The sequence below is a fragment of the Lipotes vexillifer genome, unplaced genomic scaffold (assembly GCF_000442215.2).
Source record: "Lipotes vexillifer unplaced genomic scaffold, Lipotes_vexillifer_v1.1 scaffold99, whole genome shotgun sequence".
NCBI lineage: Eukaryota > Metazoa > Chordata > Mammalia > Artiodactyla > Lipotidae > Lipotes > Lipotes vexillifer.
The window spans coordinates 694,755-713,851 of record NW_006793908.1 but is presented as its reverse complement, the minus strand read 5'-3'; the positions used below and the strand labels follow the sequence as shown (position 1 = coordinate 713,851).

Here is a 19,097-nt window from a genome sequence, read left to right as displayed (position 1 = left end):
TATATATATCATATTATACAGAATAATCCCTGATCCCCCAAAGTCACTGAAGTTCTATTTCTATTCCTTATTTTACAGATAAGAAAACTTAGATGCGGGAAGTTAACTTCTGTAAAAAGTCACAGAGAGTGACGGAGCTGGAGTCCGAGCCCAGGACAAGCTGCCTGCAAGTCCACATTCTCAGCCACACCTGGAAACACTGTCATAGGCGGTCTCTCTTCCCTCCACATTTCAGTGGGGATGGCGGACAAGGGGACTGAAAGAAGGTCTACCATGGCCTGGTAAACAGGATCAAATGTACTAACTGGGTGCATCATTCCGGCTTTTGACTCACGTGGAGCCCACAGCAGATATTTTTCTGCAGCTCCAAGGCTTACAAGAGGAGAAAAAAATTTGTGGCCAGATAAGGAAGCTCAGATACATCTCTTTATTTAATGACAATATAACAAGCAAGCACTCTGTGTTAGGATCCTTCAGGCACTGTGAATATAATACAATACAAGGCAGAAACGGCCCCACCCTCGTGGTGGGGCTGTTCCAGCAGAAGGAGAAACACAATTAACCAGTAAACAAACAGCCTGATTCCAGACCACCACAGGTGCCATGAAGGAAACAAACAGGGTGCAGTCCCAGAGATTCTTGCAGAGAAGTGCTCCAGAGAGGCCTCACTGTGGAGGGGAGGTATGATCCAAGACCTGCTCACCTCGTGAGGGGCAGAGTGGGGCCTCCAGACTGGTAAGTGCAGATGCTCTGGGCAGAACACACTGGGCCTAAGCGTGGAGGCATTACCAAGAAGCCGACACCGGAAGCTCTGAACAGCACCCATGACATCAGAACACCATTTATCTGGTCAACGGCAAGACTCTAGGCCTCAGAGAGTGGGCAGAATCATCATATACCCATTTGAGCTCGTATGTATCCATTTCTACAAATCTGAATTTTGCTTGAAAGTTTTACATACACAAACAAACATGCAGAAGCATGTGAAGACAAAGCCGGAGGAGACATTACTCCTTCAAACGAGGAGAGGTACAGGCAAGACACTTGACTCAAGCAATGCTTTTCCTTCACAGAAGTCAGCGACTTTGAGCTGGGGTTCCAACTCTGACTGATGCTCGCACAGGCACTCCACCAGCCTCATCGACAACCCCCAAAAGAGAACCCTGCGCCAGCACAGTCCAGCGGGCCAGAGGTGAGAAGGGGCTCAGCAACATGAGTCACTGGCATTCTGTGACTTTCTGGCAACTCGACCTTTGGGGGAAAAACTCCTCTAGGATTGAGATCATGTTCTTAAAAGACAGGAGGGGGGTTAAGACTCACTCAGGTACGGAGATGGTGCTCCCCTTGCAGGGAGTCCACGGTGGGTGGTGAAATGGATCCAGGACAGAGTTAGGATCCAGGACAAATTATACCCAACTCCATACAAACCACTGCCCCTCTGGGACTCAGTTCCCTCATCTATAAACTGAGGATGACTCGACGAAATAATGGCTCAAGTCTCCCCTTTCAGCTCTGAGACTGTCTAACAAAAACAGCATAAGAACACTCATCCCATCATAGGACTGTCAGGACTAAGTGAGATAAACCATATCCAGTGCTTGGTAGAGTGCCTGGCACATGGAAAGTGCTCAATAGAATTCAGTGCTGATGATGCTGGTGGCAGTCATGGTGGCGGCGGCAATGATGTGGTCCATCATCTAACCCCACCTCCTCCTTATTAGGACACCACTTGCTTTCCAAGTTCCACGTCCGTGAAGGCGACCCGTCACAGCACCCACCACAACTTGCAGTCACACGCTTATTCATATCATTCTGTCCAGTGCCTTTCCCCCTGCACACCATGAGCATGGTGACCACATCTGCATTTACCTGCACCAAACAGCAGTGTGGAGCACAGTGCCGGGCACACAACAGGCTCTCCCCTGTTTTTTATGAATGAACTGTGTGTACTGAATAGAATAGTTAACGTCAAATGATTTTATGACGGTGTTCTGAGCGGCACTTTATAAGAGTTCACTCATTTCTTCCTCATAATAACTCTGTCCCCATTTCTCAGCTCAGGAAACGTGCGGAGAAGGTCAGTAGCCTCTCCACGTTTACATGCAAGCAGCACAAGTGGGATTTGGACTCAAGGAGTCCCACTCTTAGCCACTCTCTCTGACGTCGATTCTACTTTCACTGGAGAGCCCAGCTTCGGCTGCAGGAAAAATAAACTCCCCCAAACTCAGAAATCTAAAAGCAGGGCCACAGCCATGCCAAGCTCCAGGGTCCGCCCTACCCCAGAGCAGCGACATTAGCACAAGAATGCTCCTCACGTGCAGCCTTCACCCCCAGAACTCTAACTTCTGCTTCCTGCAAGTAGCAACAGGTTGTTATAGCAACCGAAGTGCACCAGACCTGGGAGGAGGAGGAAGGGTAATTTTAGCATCACACGGGCAGACTTCAGAAGTAAGGTCTTTTTTTTTTTTTTTGCGGTACGCAGGCCTCTCACTGCTGTGGCCTCTCCCGTTGCGGAGCACAGGCTCCGGACGCGCAGGCTCAGCGGCCATGGCTCACGGGCCCAGCCGCTCCGCGGCACGTGGGATCTTCCCGGACCGGGGCACGAACCCGCGTCCCGTGCATCGGCAGGCGGACTCTCAACCACTGCGCCACCAGGGAAGCCCCAGAAGTAAGGTCTTTGAGGTATTCCTGAGTCTGCTCCCTAGATGGCCTAGTAGAGGGGTCGTTTCTCTGTGTTCTCTTAAACACACGTAATACTGTGACATACATGTATGGGGATGGGGGGTGGGGAAGAGGAGCAGGTAGGCTGAAAAAATAAAATAAAATAATGAAGAGGGAGGGATGAGAAATCATCCCCAACGTCATCACCTCATTCTTCAACAGGAATGAGAGAAGAGAATGTGTGTGAGGGGAAACATGTTTTGGTGAGTGACTATTTCATATAAATTTTTTAATTCTTGGGTTTCTCACCATCTATAGCCCCTAGCAAAGTACCTGCTCCTGTCACTCGGATCACTGATACTAACCCCAAAGGAACCCACTGAGCCTTCTGCTCTTCCTCCGTGGTAACTATGGTAACCCCCACGCCGCCCAGGGAAGAGGCTGGAGAGGCAGGAGACGCCTACTGGAGAAGTGACTTCTGGAAAGATAACTCAGTGAATGAGCCACTGTGTGTTTGCGGGAGGGGAAAGCACAGGCCCCAAGGCCACGAAAGAGATGGTGCTCCTTGGGTCTGAGAACTCAGGGAGGGGCACTCGGCATTTTCCCATCCATCCCTGGGCTTGTTTCCGAGTCTCGGACAAAATCTTAGTGGAATAAGACTTCCTTTAAATTATACATTCCTTAAGCTCGGATAGAAGACCAATGAGCTCCAATATTTTCATAAATGAAAACTGTAAAGTTGGTAGGGAAGTGCTGTAACAGTGGAAGAAAAATCTTGGCCATGGTCCCTCCTTCAAACTAGGGCCATTCCTCCCTCTGAATAACCCTGACTGAACCACCGAACATCTCTGTCACGTCCTAATCATACTCATTTTTAGAAAGCACACGCACTTAGTTGGGGGCTGAGGGGAGAGCACACTTCGTTACACTTCAGCTATGTTTTTCCCACCTACAGGCAGGCATCTCTCAAGGCCATTTCACAAGTGAGTAAAATCCATACCTTCTCCACAAGTAAGAGGGTGATGTTGCCCAAAAACCCCTGCAGGTGGCACAAGGGACTGCGGCCGAATGACTCACAGCTCCAGAAAAAAAAAAAAAAAAAAGCCCAAAAAAAAAAAAAAAAAAAAAAAAAAAACAGGAAGAAAATCTTGAAAATCTTTTTGCTTTCATTGATTCCAATGAAAACATCTTGCCCGCAGGTGGTCTCTAACACTCTACTGAAGGTCAATCTCGCTAGGGTTGTCTAGTGATTTATCACAGGGCACGGGACCCCAGAGAATCCATCTTTTAAAAAATGAATAAAATTCCCTTCTCAGTCTTTCAGTAACAGGTTAGAGTCAGCCAACTTTCAGCTATAGTCCCTCCAGGTCAGCTGCAACAAATGGTGACCTCTGGGTTTAAGCAGTCCCGCTTTTTGACCTGCACAATGTGTAATAGATATTTTTAAATTATTTGCCAGCATTTTTTGAAAGCCAGGAAATTTCATATAAAACTCTTTAACTTTGCAGTTTCCCTTGAAAAAAATGTAAAGGTCGAACGACAGAGGGCTTCTTTTCATACACAGCTAAAGTGGGCTAAGGAGAGGGTCCCCATGCCCACGGGGGCCTATTTGCCACCCCTGTCCTAGGCTCCAGTCCTGGACCTCCACAAACAATACAATTCCATGGTGTCCAAACACACAGGTATCTACTCACACAAAGGAGGCGTGGTTTCTTCCTTTGGATGATTTATGAACTAGCACAACACGATTAGATGTCAAAACACTAGAATGACAGCTCTGGGGTTGACCCCTCAGTCTTACATCAGACACTTGTGAAGAACAGATGAGCTGGGCTCTAAGCTTATTCGCCCAGGATTCCCTGAAAATGGTGGGCTTAGATCTTCTGAAGAAGGTGTTGTGTTTTCCAGACCTCCTGCCCTAAAATCCAAGAACAAGGCTTGCGAAATTCTCACCTTGGCAGCCCCGATCTGCTCCTTGCGAAATTTCTCCAACGGAGTGATGAGCACTTCGCTGGCATTCTCAATCTGGAGAGGAAAAGCAGAGGGGTCGGGGAGGGGGACAGAGAAGCAGGGTCAGTAAAGAACCACAGCAGTGCTGGCACAAAAGGCCTCCACATGCTTCAGTGTAAGATCTCAGTAAGCACAATGGTGCAGGTGTCACCTCTTCCTTACACCTGACCCAACAGCATGCCAAATCAAAATCTAGTCATCGGTTCAAAACACGACATTCTTCCTGTGCATGAGTAAGATAGATTCTTTAAAAATAAAAATGAGGACCTCTAAAAACGTAAGCAACCACACTGACGGCAGAGCGGAACTGGTGGCAGAGTAGGGTCTAAATTTCAAGCTTCAGGTGACATCTTCTTGTAAATGCTCTTTCAGCCAAGTTATATTTAAGTAGATATATTTAAAGTAGGTCAACACTGAGTCTAGGTTAACCCTCCCCCCAAAAAAACCTCCACTTTTGGTGGCATGAAAACCACCCAACCCTGATTCTGTGTAGCCCTACCAGTTCTGGACGGGGATCAGGACGCCTGTGCCTCCTGGCCACTGGCTGCTTTTCAACTTCATCTCACCGCGCTCACCGGCTCAGGTTCTGCCCTCAACTAAACAGTCACCCGAACGCACCTCAAATGGACCAAACCTGCCCCACTGCTGAGCCTTTGCATTTGGTTGTTCCCTCAGATGCTTTGTCCCCAAATACTTGTGTGCACAACTCATTACTTATTGTAATTCAGGTTTCAGCTTAAAGGTCACCTCTTTAGAGAGGCCTTCTCTGACCACCACTGCAATCCAAAGAAACTTCCCACTACCCCACCAAGTGTTTTCTTCAGAAGATGTAAGCCATCTTCTGAAGTTTTCTGGTTCAGCATTACAAGACGTGCATACGCATGCACACGCATGCGCACACACATGCGCACACACATACGCCACTCTCTTGTAAATGTTCACTTGTCTACCACCATCCCCAAAACACAGAAGACTGCTGAAAAAAGGAGCACTCAAACATTTTTCAATGACTAAATGAAAGAATGATTTCTTGATTGGCTGCCAACTGTGTGACCACAGGCAAAACATTTAACCTCTCTGGGCTCTAATTTCCTCATCTGCAAAATGAGTGGGGTGGATTGCTCCAGCTCTAAGATTCTATGGTCTTTTCTAAGACAGCACAATATTTTACAATCTTTCCTTTTAAGTCATTCATTGCTCACTCATCACTCAACTAATTATTTCAGGAATCTCGTCGCAGCAAAGCATTATTTTTCTAAATTACGTGCCTATCCATTGCAATGAAACCAACAGGGTAAATGCCAGAAGCCATAGATGGAGACAGCAAAGAACTAACTAGACAATGTGAGGGGTAGAAGGTGGCAGGTCTCCAAATTTATTGCCACTTGCCTTTTCTTCAATTTTCAGAGCACTTATTTTAAAAGAGAGCATTTTAACTCTAGAGTGTTGCAATGTAATTTAACTTGCTTGATTTTTATTGTCATTTGATGTTGCTTTATTGGCTCACTTATTTCAGTCTTTTCCACAAATCAAGTGTAAGTCTCTGAAACTCACAATGGAGCTCTGAGCCACTAAGCCATTGGTTCTCAACATTAGCCGAAGGTTAGGCTCACCTGGGGAGCTTTTAAAAGTCCCGATGTCCAGGTCACACTCCAGACCAATAAATCAGAATCTCTGTACTTCGATCCAGGCATCAGTGTTTTTTAAACTCCCCAAGTTGTTCCAGTGGACACCCATGGGGGAGAACCCAGCCCTAACTAGATGCTAAATATACAAAAGCCCTAACTTCCCACCTGGGAATCAGGACACCCAAGTCCTTGTCCCAGTCCTGCTACAGCACGCTATCAGCCTTCAGGAGGTCTCACTATTCTTAGCTGTCAAATGAGGGACTGCACACGGTGAGGAATAAGGTCTGTCTGGGTCTAAGATTCTATGACTACGTAATTTCCACTCAGTTCCAAGCACTGTGCTGATATTCGAGGCACAGCAGTCCATTCTCTGCCCTTCAAGAACTCATATTTCGGGCTTCCCTGGTGGCACAGTGGTTGAGAGTCCGCCTGCCGATGCAGGGGACACGGGTTCGTGCCCCGGTCCGGGAAGACCCCACATGCCGCGGAGCAGCTGGGCCCGTGAGCCATGGCCGCTGAGCCTGCGCGTCCAGAGCCTGTGCTCTGCAACGGGAGAGGCCGCAACAGTGAGAGGCCGCAACAGTGAGAGGCCCGCATACCGAAAGAAAAAGAAAAAGAAAAAAAAGAAAAAAGAATTCACAGACACATGCAGTGACTATCAGGACACAGTGTGTTACATGCAGAATCAGAGGCATGAACTAGACATTCAGAAAACACAAGAGATGGCCAAATATCCCATTTGGGGAGTCAGGGAAGGCTTCCCAAAGAAGGTACAGCCTTGCTAGGCTAAGCTGAATTGATGATGAAGCTGTCACAGGGTGAGGAGGTAAGGAAGGGGCTTGCGATGGCCAGATACTCAGACGCAGACAGTAGAAACTAGATTCACTGACATTAATAATAAAATTGCAGAGGCAAGCTGGAAAGTATAATCCAGTCATTGTTCCCTTACCCCAGACCTTAGCAATCTGCAGGGTATTCATCGTGATTTGCTCACCATACCCTCCACCCCCAAATAATAACTCTGCCAAGAATCAGACTCAAAAGAATCACTTCCCTTTCTGAGGCACTAGCACGTGCACAAACACAAGCCTTCCTCTGCCTCCACCCACTACCATCCCTGCTGCTGCTGCTGCTGCTGCTGCTGCTGCCGCCGCCGCCCTCCTGATTCTGGTTCAAGCACCCAGCAGTGAGCAATCAAGGCAAATAGTGTCTCTCTCTGCAGAGCAGAAAGTGAGAGGCTTCTGCTCTGATTGGAGTTTTAAAGAAATGCCAGCTTCTTTGGTATCACACGCACTTGGGTTTGAATCCGGGCTGTGCTACTTATTAAACTGTGTGATCTTGGGCATGTTACTTAACAGCTGTAAACCTTGGTATCTTCATCTGGACAACGGTGATGATAAAGGTCCCACTTCACAGAGTCATCATGAGGGTTAAAGTAGAAAATGCATGGCTACATGTCTTGGTAGAGGCTGTGAACTGAACTGCATCCCCTCCAAAGTTCATATATTGAAGCCCTAACCCCTGCTAAATTAAACAAGGATGCCATTAGATTGAGGTGACTCTAATGTCTTAGCAGCCTACATAAGCAAACCAAAACCTCAAGGTTAAGAAACTGAAATCTAAGAAACTGAAACCAATCACAAACAACTAGACTTTCCCAAATAAGGCAACTGCTTAAGCTAGAACCAATCAAATAATTTCCTTGCTTTGTTTCCACATCTGCTATATAAAAGTCTTTGCTCTACCTCCTGTTGATGGAGTGCTCCTAACCACTTCCGGGTTGGTTCTCCCCAATTTGAATCAATTTCTTTTTTTTTTTTCTTTCGGTACATGGGCCTCTCACTGCTGTGGCCTCTCCCGTTGCGGAGCGCAGGCTCCGGACGCGCAGGCCCAGCGGCCATGGCTCACGGGCCCAGCCGCTCCGTGGCATGTGGGGTCTTCCCGGACCGGGGCACAAACCCGTATCCCCTGCATCGGCAGGCAGACTCTCAACCACTGCGCCACCGGGGAAGCCCCCCTGAATCAGTTTTTGTTTAAATAAACTTAAAAATTAAACATGCCTCAGTTTACCTTTTAACACCCCCTATGTGATAGTATTGATATTTGGAGATGGAGCCTTTGGAGATAATTAGGTCATGAGGAGAGAATCCTCGTGATGGGATTAGTGACCTTGTAAGAGACAGGACAGTTTCCCCAACCCTTTCTCTGCCCTGTGAGAAAACAGCAAAGAGGTGGCTGTCTGCAAGCCAGGAAGAGGGCCCTCACCAGGAACCAAATCAGCCAGCAACTTGATTTTGGACTACTCAGTCTCCACAACTGTGAAAAATAAATGTTTGTTGTTTAAGCCACCCAGTCTATGGAATTTTGTTACGGCAACCCGAGCAGACTAACACAGTAGACTTAGTCCTGAAACCACTGGCTGTTCGTACGGGAAGAGAAGAAAAATCCTCATTGATGACTCTTCCCTGGGCCTCTGGAGCACTGCTGCCTAGAGACAAGCCCACCTGGCAACAAATCAGCATGAAGCTTCATTCCTGATGTCTTAGGAATAAGAGGGAGGCCCCAAAGAGCTTCCTGTGGATCCAAAATCCCTCATCTGTGAATGCTGAACCACATCAGAATAAAGCCTTGTACAGAAGATCTCTCTTAAGAACCTGGAGATCAGTGTTTGATTCTTGAATTTGCACACTGTCTCTCTTTGAAGAACTTCTTATAGCTCCCATCATTTACTAAGTACCCCTTGATCGGATGCCTACCAACATGGCAGGCACTGCGTTAGATACCCTGGAACTAAAAGTGAAGGAGGGGCTTCCCTGGTGGCGCAGTGGTTGAGAGTCCACCTGCCGATGCAGGGGACACGGGTTCGTGCCCCAGTCCGGGAAGATCTCACATGCCACAGAGCGGCTGGGCCCGTGAGCCATGGCCTCTGGGCCTGCGTGTCTGGAGCCTGTGCTCCGCAACGGGAGAGGCCACAACAGTGAGAGGCCCGCGTACCGCAAAAAAAAAAAAAAAAAAAAAAAGTGAAGGAGAGCTCTTGGATGGGTTTAATGAGGTGTGAAGGAGGGGAGCAGGGTGGGGCACCTTCATTCCCATTCTGCCAGTAAGGAATCTCAGGCTCCCAAAAGTTAAATAATTCAAAACATCCACCTTAAGTCATATACTTTATATATACACCTTATAGTGAATCTTTAGGAGGACAACAATGTGGTTCTAAGTTATCCAGGGTAATCCTTTAAATATTTACAAAAGGTTTCAAACCCAGCAAGGATGAGAAGATGAGGCTTGCTCATGAGCCCAGAGCACTCAAGTGGCAGAGCCTGGACTCAAATCCCGTTCTTCTGACAGCGAATCCTGTGTTCCCTTGATGTGACCGCACTGTCCAGGACCAAGGGCAGCCCAGCCATACTCACCATCCGTATCCGTTCATCTTCAAGATTCCTGAGGACAGTGGCAAACTCCTGCAAAGACCTTGCTGAAAAAGAGAAAGAGGCCATGAGGTGGAAATAGAGTGACAGGCCTTTGGGAACCCTTCCAGATATAGCTATTGTGTTATGGACTGAAATCCCTTGGCATATGCAGAGACCTAAAGACAACTCTTCCCAAGGCTCCCCTTATCTTTTCATCATTAACCATTAAGGACGACCGAGAAATGCAGGATAATCCACCAGGCACTCTAGCTAGGGAAGGGTTTCCTTCAAGGAAAAGACCTGCCTGTTCCTGAGAGAACCCAAGACTGATGGGATGCTGGCCAGCTCCCAGGCTCCAGGCTGGACCAGGCAGAGTTCCTCTTTGGAGTTCAAGGATTTCCTGCCCAGGATTTGACCTCCTCAACCTTTGTCGTGGGGTTGCGTCAGAACCCAACCGTTTCTTTGCACCAGAGCTAAACAAACAACACTGCTGGCACTGGAAGCCACATCTCTGGCTTTTCCTTGGGTTCCTTCTCTCTGAGTCCTCAAGCCCCTGATTACTGCAACACAGCTGGCAGCACAGCAGTCAGATGTGGACAGTCTCTTTCGCCGGGATTATTCCAAAGGCAATAAGCATTGAATACAATAGCCCTAAGGATATTCGAGACATTCATGTAATGCTGGGGAAAACATCTGTGTATTCAGGAGTTACAACAATGATACGTTTTCACTGCTCTCACCTGTCTCCCAATTCCCTCTGCTCATCCCCAGATCCTGATTTTCTGCACGCTAACAGGGAATCCATAAGCATTTGGTGACTTAATTCAATGTAACTTGCTCAACTCTTCCTCACTTAATGGAGCCAACCAAGATGCCCAATGGAAGAATAAGGTGCAATGACTAGGCCCTGACAAAGACAGGTGTCTTGACATCGCAAATCCTCTGTGCTCAGTGTTGCCCACAGAAGATGGACAGCGGATGGTGAAGAGCGACACGGCGCAGCAAGCTAACAAGTGGTAACCTCCGCTCTCAGCCTCTTGTTAAGGAAAATGCATGGGAGAGGTGGGGCCGTGACCCAGACACGGAGCTCCTCTCCCCATCCGGAGGCAGCGACAGCTACAGAGCTCTAGCCAACTGTTGCCAGGGCAGAATGAGGGGCCGGCTGCTCAGGCTCCCCGATTTTCAAAGAAGCTAGAAAACTGGAACTTTACATAAATTCAGCTTCCATGGTAATTCGATTTTTAAAAATGAGCGCCCAAGAAAACATGGCTGCTTTAGGACCTCAGCCCATGAGCCAATCACCTGCGACCTCTGATCTACCTCTTCTCCCATCCACCCGTGTTCTGCTTTTGCTCTAATCCTAAAGTACTGTGGTTGGGGGAAGAACGTTGCAGAGCCAGCCAGAAGCAGAACGCTAACAGAGGGCGGAGATAGGAGCCCCACAGCGAACCTTCCCGTTTTCTCCTGCAGGCCGCAGGGTGAGAGCCACTGCAATCCCGGGGCTCTGAGGAGAAGCCCTGGAGAGCCCCGGGCCCTGACCTTCACTCAACTCTGCCCGCTCCACTCTGAATACTGATTTCTTAATTTACAACACTTACATACTCCCTATTCCAGGGGAAAGACTCAGGGAGGACACTGAAAGCTGTGGTCCACAGTGGACTTTTTAAACTCTTGCATGTGGTTATGACTTACCTATGCACATTTCATCATCTGTTTCTGCATCTCCTATGCACTGAAACTTAAATTCATTTAAGGAATCTGCAAATTTCCGCTTCGCTGAAGACAAATCTAGCAAAAAAAAATAATAATAAAAAGAGTAAAAAATACGAATTACTGAAATAAACCTGCTTTCATGTTTCCTGCATTTTTTAGTCCTTTTACTCATACAGCAGCTAGCAGATCTGTTCCTGAGTCCATCTCAGAGCACAAAAGAATGTAAATTCAAAAGTGTGAATACTTGTTTATAACATGAAATAATTCAGAAGTTAATATTTTTGCTACATTTGCTTTAACAAGTCTGGTCCTCACTCTCTAATTCCTCAGGCTACGCATCGAGTCCTGCCACCTCCAGCTGACACCAGTCGGGGTCAGTGAAGCTGCCCTCACATGAGACTCAACAATACCCCCAACCCAGTGCAACGCACAAGAGAGCTGGCACAAAGGGCTTGCAACTTCACAGGAGCAACCGGACCACCCCTTCCGACTCAAGGATGCGGGAGGCCCGAGTTCTCAGAACCCTCTGGGCTCCACTCAAAGCAGAGTAGCCGCCAACCTGACGAATCTCCACCTGAACCAGTTTCCTGGGTCACCTCGTTCCACAGCTGCCCGGAGAACAAAGCCCTGGCAGTGTTCTGAGTTGGGGTAAAAACACACCCCACACATGGTATCTATAAAGAAACCTCTTGGAGGCCCTTGTCAAATTTAAAAAATAAGCTTTCATTTAAGACAGTAATAAAAGCCAATGATCCTTCCTGAACCCTCAGCTTCTGTTAAGGGTATAAACCACGGAGGCACCTTTAAGTGGCCTGACAGACAAGGCTGCTAGGCACAAACATGCTTAACTTAATTCCACGTGCAGCCTTCCTGCAGATTAGGCTAATCATTCAAATTACCCTCGGACATGTTCCCCTCATTGAAGGGGAAATGGCATTATGTTCAAATTCCCAGAGGAGGGAAATATGAGGCATAACTGGCAACGAGGTCTGGCTTTAATAAGGTACTGGGGGGAGTGGAGGGTGGGGATTCTGGCTTCACAGATCAACAGAGCCTCTTGGAATATAAGCATCCGTGATCCTCAGCCCTTCTCTTTAGCTCTTAGATTTGTCCCCCGAGGTTAGGGGTCACGCTTTTTCCATCTGCTGGTCTGTTTGTTTTCTCTCCAGGTACCTGGCACTGCACCCTGCTCAGTGCATGATGAATAACGCGCGTGTATGGAGGAGGGGGCTGGGGGACTGTACACAAATCCAGCTGCCAGTGTTGAGTTCTCTGATCCCAGTGTTCATCCCAAGCGACGGTGCCAGGGGAAGAGCCAAGCAGGGCCGTCCTGCTGTTCTCGGGTCTGAGGCTCCGACCACCGTATGGATACCAGGGGCTCCTGCTCTGGGACCACCCTCCCAACCTGAGCTCGGATGACGCGGGTCCCGAGCTAGCCATGGCTTGTGCAAGGCCCTCTGCTCGCTCGACGCCAGAAGAGGAAGGCGCTCGGAGTGGGGGAGAACACAGGGGCCAACGGCCAGCAGCCTCTGGCCTCTCCCTGGTTCGGTCAATTTAATGGAATGGCTCTTGGCCAGAAGTCCAGAGATGCCGACGGGGAAATCAGGCATCTCTTACGACTGGCCAACCCAGGCTGAGATCCCCGAGAACACACATCAGTCCCCGGCAAGTCAAGAAAGAAACAGATGCATCTGAAAGTCAGAACACTGTGGGGAGGAAGGACAGGGGCGGCCACAGGCAGGCAGGAAGAAAACGAGCGAGAATAATCTCTCCCAGACAAAGACAAAGCCCTCCAAGAGGCCCCACGTGTGGGGTGCATGGTACTCAGTCGTCCTGGCTTTGCCAGAATGTTCCCCTGATCAGAACTCACAGAGAAAGGCCTGAGCAAAGAATAAGAACAGGACTGCTTCTCTATCCATTCAGCAACCCCCCTGTGCCTCCCCAATAGGGCAAGCAGGACTCAAGCTGGACCATCTTCTCAACAAAGTGGAAAAAGAGAGAAAAGTCAGCCAGGCTTGGGAAAGCTCCCAGCACACACCTGAAAAGCCACGCTGCCAGGGGCAGCTGCCAGGAAGGATCAAGGAGTGGCTAATAACGCACGACGGGGCCTCTGTGGGGCCTTCCACAGCAGGCCCACTGAACCAGGAGCAGGCCTGTTAGCTTACAACCAGAAGGTAACCTGATTCCCTGTGCGGTGGCACACAGCACACCCCGAGAAGTGCTGTGGGCCCCACGAAGCCAATAAAGAGGCTGGTGCCCTGGATGGGAGATTAGGTAACGAGTCCTGGTATGGAGTCAGTACTGGGCTGTGGGCCCAGGAGGACAGCTGGGTAGAGTGAGAAGCCCAGTTACTGGAATCTGAAAAGGAACTCACCATGGGCTTGAACGACACATGCCAGACACAGCACTCTCTGGGCAAAGGTACAGGGGACACCTGCTGTTGCCTTATTCAGCATCTACTCCCCGAACTTAGGAATATCATCTCCAGCTTGCTTTGGAGAACCTCCCTTCTCCACTTGCGTTACAGGGGGTCCTGGTTCTACACTGGTCAACCCCTTCCCCAGCCCCTTGCCCTCACCCCAACCTCCACTGGCCCCTGGGTTCGAGTTGCAGCTCCACCATTTACCAGCTATGTAGCTAATCCTGGGTTAGTCATAAAGTCTCTGTCAACTCACCTCACAGAAGTTGTCACCCTCTGAGTGAGGAGACCCATCGAAGCTGCGGGGCTGTCAGGAGAGCCAGCGAGACACACGGGGGAAGCACTCTGTACACTGTCAGCTTCAGTTCTAGGCAAGGCTGGGCTACTCTTCCTTAATGCATTAGTCCTCCAGTAACAGGACCCAGGGAAGGGAAGCATGATTACCGGTACTGAGAGCTCAGAGAAGTTAAAGGACTGACATAAGAGCACACAACCTCTAAGAAGTGGATCTGCAACTCGACCGAGTCCTCTGAACTGAGGTCCTTGTGGGCACACCATGCTGCCTCACCCCGTTCAGATCAACTCCTCTCCATTACTTGGGACAACAGAGAGGACATCAAACAGAGAACACCCAAAAGCCACTGCCTCTTGGCTACTGCCACCCAGTAAGAGTGCTGGCATCTTACGTAGGTGATCATGTTGGATATGCAGCTGCACAGAGACTTCTTTCTGGAGCCTTTCACTCCGATGCTCACAGGAATCTCACATGCACATTCCAGTAAGAGGAGAGGAGAAGGCGGGGAGGCTGGCGCTGGGTGTATGCCAAGCTCTGTGGCCCCCTGCTCATATAACCCCACTGCTTCACGTTCAGGCACTGCAAGACACAGCGAGCAGCCAAGCAGAGGCAATAATATTTACTTTGCAGAAACATCTGTTGCTAGAAAGGCAGAATGCGGGCCAGAGTGGAGAGAAGGCGTGACTGGCAGCCTCTGCGGAGGACAAGGATCTGCTTTACACAGTTAAGAAGGCTCTGCCACTGAGTGAGGAGGCCAGGCGGGTAGGGATATGGAAGCAGCTGGAAGTCTGGGCCCTGACGGGCTGCTCCTAAAGCTGCCTGCTCGCTGGGGGACCAGAGAAAAGTGCCCTTCTCTTCCTGGAGATGCCATGCTCTGCCACAGCAGACACTAATTCTGCAGAGTTTAAGAGAGTAAGCCAAGTGTAAACCTTTCTTTCACCAAAACAGCTTGTTTATCCTAATTTTTTTTTTTTTTTTGCGGTACGCGGGCCTCTCACTGTTGTGGCCTCTCCCGTTGCGGAGCACAGGCTCCGGACACGCAGGCTCAGCGGCCATGGCCCACGGGCCCAGCCGCTCCGCGGCATGTGGGATCTTCCCGGACCGGGGCACGAACCCGCGTCCCCTGCATCGGCAGGCGGACTCTCAACCGCTGCGCCACCAGGGAAGCCCTATCCTAATTTTTTTTTCTGTATGCAGGCCTCTCACTGTTGTGGCCTCTCCCGTTGCGGAGCACAGGCTCCGGACGCGCAGGCTCAGCGGCCATGGCCCACGGGCCCAGCCGCCCCGCGGCATGCGGGATCCTCCCGGACCGGAGCACGAACCCGCGTCCCCTGCATCGTCAGGCAGACTCCCAACCACTGCGCCACCTGGGAAGCCCCCTATCCTAATTTTTTAAGTTAGAATATACCTTGATTTACACAAGCTTTACCAGTAATAGCACAAGTCAAGCCATTTCCTTTTTTTCCTTTGGTAAAACTTAACACACATGTGCACAAACACACAGGCTCGTGAACACGCACATAATGAAGGACTCAAGGTAACCTTACAATTATATTTATTTTCAGTGCATCTGACCTCCAAAGTTACCAAGATCGGATATAACTACCCTTAAAATGTTTTGCTACTCTGTCACATGTTCCTGGACTTACAAACTGATTACAGTTAATAAAGACCAACTGCCAAAAGAAGCACTTGCAACAGGATTGGGCTCCTGGCTGCTTAAAGAACACCAGAGTCCCTAGGCCTTGTTAATCTCTCCCTTCTCTGAAAGCCAATTACACTTACACTCTGTGCCCCATCATCCTGCATTTAGAATGACTCTGGAACTATTCATGAGTGGTTTTGTATCACAATGCACAATGAGTGCCTAGGACAGGGCTGAACAAGGTAGCCCTCAAAGCCTATTGCATCCATCGGATTGGCCACAGCAACACAACTTGGCTTGTCTGGAGTGTCTGAGATTCCCCAGATGAGAGGACCCACAATGAGAGCTGAGAGGTGGACGTGAGCCCGAGAGGTTATAGCTTTCCCCCACAAGCCCCATTCCCAGGTAAAACTCAACACACTCAAAATGAAATTCTCTCTCCCCTCCTACCGGCTCCCCAGAGAGCCAACCAAGGGCCCCTTCCTATGTCCTTCATTGGGCAAAGGGCACCATCATTCATCCCGCCACACAAGTCAGAGTCAGACACCCATGCATCGTCCTTGACGGCAACGGTGTCCTTCCCAAGTCTGTCCATTTTGCCTCCTAAGTATCTCGGTTCTGCACACTCCATCACTACCAGCAACCCCTAAACCAAATACCCCCATTGCCTGGATAACTGCAGCTGCCCCTCCCTGGTCTCCCCGCATCCACTTTCGTCCCTCCGGCAGTTCTCCACCCAATCGTGTCGGCTCCAGCAGTGAACCCTGCGACGGTTTCCCAGAGCTCTAAGAACAAAGACCAAAGTCCCTTCCGAGGCCTGAGAGGTCCTGCAGGGTTTGGGCCACCACCTCCCAGTGGGCTCTAGAAACCCTGGCCTCTGCCAGTTCCTGGCACGGGCCCAACTCCTGCCTGCAGCCCTCAGCTCAACAATTCCTTCCTCCAGGAAGCCTTCCCTGACTCGTCTAATCAGACCAAACCCCGCCCCAATTTCACTCCCAGAATCCTACGCACCTCTTCTTCACAGCAATTTTACATCGCTCAGGTAATTATCTGATTAGTATCTCCCTGACTTGTAAGTTCCATAAGGGTGAGGACTGTGCCCCTTCATGCTCACCACTGTATCCTCAGATCATGTATCCTCAGAACCTACCACAGCGCCTGACTGAGAGCCGGTGTCACAGAAAGAACAAAGGGAGAGAGGAAGTCAGGCATTCCACTAGCTCCCCACACTCAAAGGTGAAATTCCCGATTTTATGCTTGATGAGTGAAAAAAAGCAGATTAGGTACATTAGGTGAAACTTTCCAACTTATGTAAGTCTGGTTGGAGCTTACATATGTAAGAATGTGCTTACTGTTAACACACAGCCACCTACCCTGATGCTGTCCATTGAGGAAGATTCCCACGGAGCCTGAAGAAAGAGCTGGCAGCATGCACGTAAAGTAAAACCTTCTCTACACCAAGTGACCAGGGAAAATGAGCTACAAACACGTCAACTGTTGGTCACAGCTAGGTGTCCCCTTTCAGCCCCAGCACGTCCCCAAGCCTGGAGCTAAAACAGATGAAAAAAGCATTCCCAGTTGACTCCTCTCTTTCCCCGTATCTGGGCAAGCTGAGAACACATCCTACCAAAACCTGTGCTTGGAGAGAGGCATTTCCCCAGGTCTGCATGTGGCATTTTAAACTAAGTAACTGTAAGAAAAGCAAGCGACGTCCCCTTGTTAAATGCCTGAACCCTACATTATATAAGCAAAAAGAAACAGACCATGTTCAAATCTTACAATACTAACATTTGTCTAGTTTCTTTGATGTGCAGCCTTGCCTGTGGCCTCTAGATGGCGAACAGCTGTATCAGAGAAGGTGTGCCAAGACTCAAGGAGAAACAACAGGGCCAACCTTCAACCTGTCCCACTGATGAAGACACCCACCGGAGAAGCAAATGTCCAGTGGACATTTGTCCATCAGCAATGGAGGGAGGGGCCCTGGCCTCCACGGGGGAGATGTGTCCTAATACGTTTCAGGAAGCTGTGTTGATCTTATCCATTCAAGCCTGAGGCATGGAGGAGAAGGGTTGGAGGGATGAAGCCACCACCGAAGTGTCTCCCGCATTCTTTCAAATCTGGCTGGAGAAGACTCGGAAAACCTCTCACCTCTCCAAAGGGTGATATGCCCACCAACCACAACAGCCACGGCACGTCACATAATGTGCATTCTGATTACACATCTGCGTGCTTTCCCTAAGGCCATTTCCCCTAGAACTTCATTTCCTAAATGAGGCCATAGCCGGCACTGACTCCGGAGAATCTGCTTTTTCAACCAGAGCACTAAGGGTAATTACATTTTCAGAGTTGATTTTTAAAATGAAATCAAATAGAGAACAAAGAAAGGTGTGTCATCCTTTTCCAGATGAGGTTTCTGATTCTATTTGCATGAAAACATCCTTCAAGAATATGGGAGACCAAACCCACCTTAATCTATATCAAAATAACTTTAAATATATTATGCATTAGTTTATTGGATACTTACTGTGTAATATGTACCTACTAAACAATTTAAATCATTTTGTCCCTACAACCATCGTACTGAGCACGTATTATTACTCCCATTTTGCAGACCGGTAAACAGACTCAGAGAGGTTAAATAACCTGTCACAGCCACACAGTTAATCACCGGTAGTTTAAGAAACCTGGTCTCTCGGGCTCCCCTCGTGGCGCAGTGGTTGAGAGTCCACCTGCCGATGCAGGGGACACGGGTTCGTGCCCCGGTCCGGGAAGATCCCACGTGCCGCGGAGCGGCTGGGCCCGTGAGCCATGGCCGCTGAGCCTGCGCGTCCGGAGCCTGTGCTCCGCAACGCGAGAGGCCACAAGAGTGAGAGGCCCGCGTACCGCAAAAAAAAAAAAAAAGAAACCTGGTCTCTCTGATCCCCAAACTCTTAACTATTATACCATATTGTCTAATTTACTCAAATATTTGAGAATCTAATAACAGTGTGCTCAAAGGAATAAAAAGATGACATGTACACATTCCATATTCTGGAGGAGAATACAATTTAGAAGGGTCAATCTGTGTACACAAACATAAATTAAAGCAGTGCATGCTAAGGCAATCTGAGAGTTAAAAGAAAAAAACATAGCCACAGAAGTGTAAGAGGGATACTATTTCAGCTGGGGCCATTGAAGGAGGCTTCCCAGGGAAAAAAAAAAGAATAGGAAGTGGCATTTGAAGTGCACCTTAAAAGTTCAGTAGTATTTGGATATCTAGAAATGGGAGGAGGTGCAGGGCAGGGAGGCAGAGATGGGAAGGTATTCTAGAAGCAGGAAT

At 48.9% G+C, this 19,097-nt stretch overlaps 1 protein-coding gene across 2 annotated transcripts in view; it reads right to left on the bottom strand.

The window, feature by feature from the left end:
* The window catches only part of ARHGAP26 (Rho GTPase activating protein 26), a 518,529-nt gene that overhangs the window by 387,957 nt on the left and 111,475 nt on the right, over nucleotides 1-19,097 (bottom strand). For both annotated transcript variants that reach the window (XM_007466859.1, XM_007466858.1), the window contains exons 2-4: nucleotides 11,399-11,494; nucleotides 9,710-9,771; nucleotides 4,615-4,686 (exon numbers count right to left, since the gene is read on the bottom strand). In XM_007466859.1, the coding sequence (XP_007466921.1) occupies nucleotides 4,615-4,686; nucleotides 9,710-9,771; nucleotides 11,399-11,494 (230 nt within the window). The remainder of the gene's footprint in view (nucleotides 1-4,614; nucleotides 4,687-9,709; nucleotides 9,772-11,398; nucleotides 11,495-19,097) is intronic.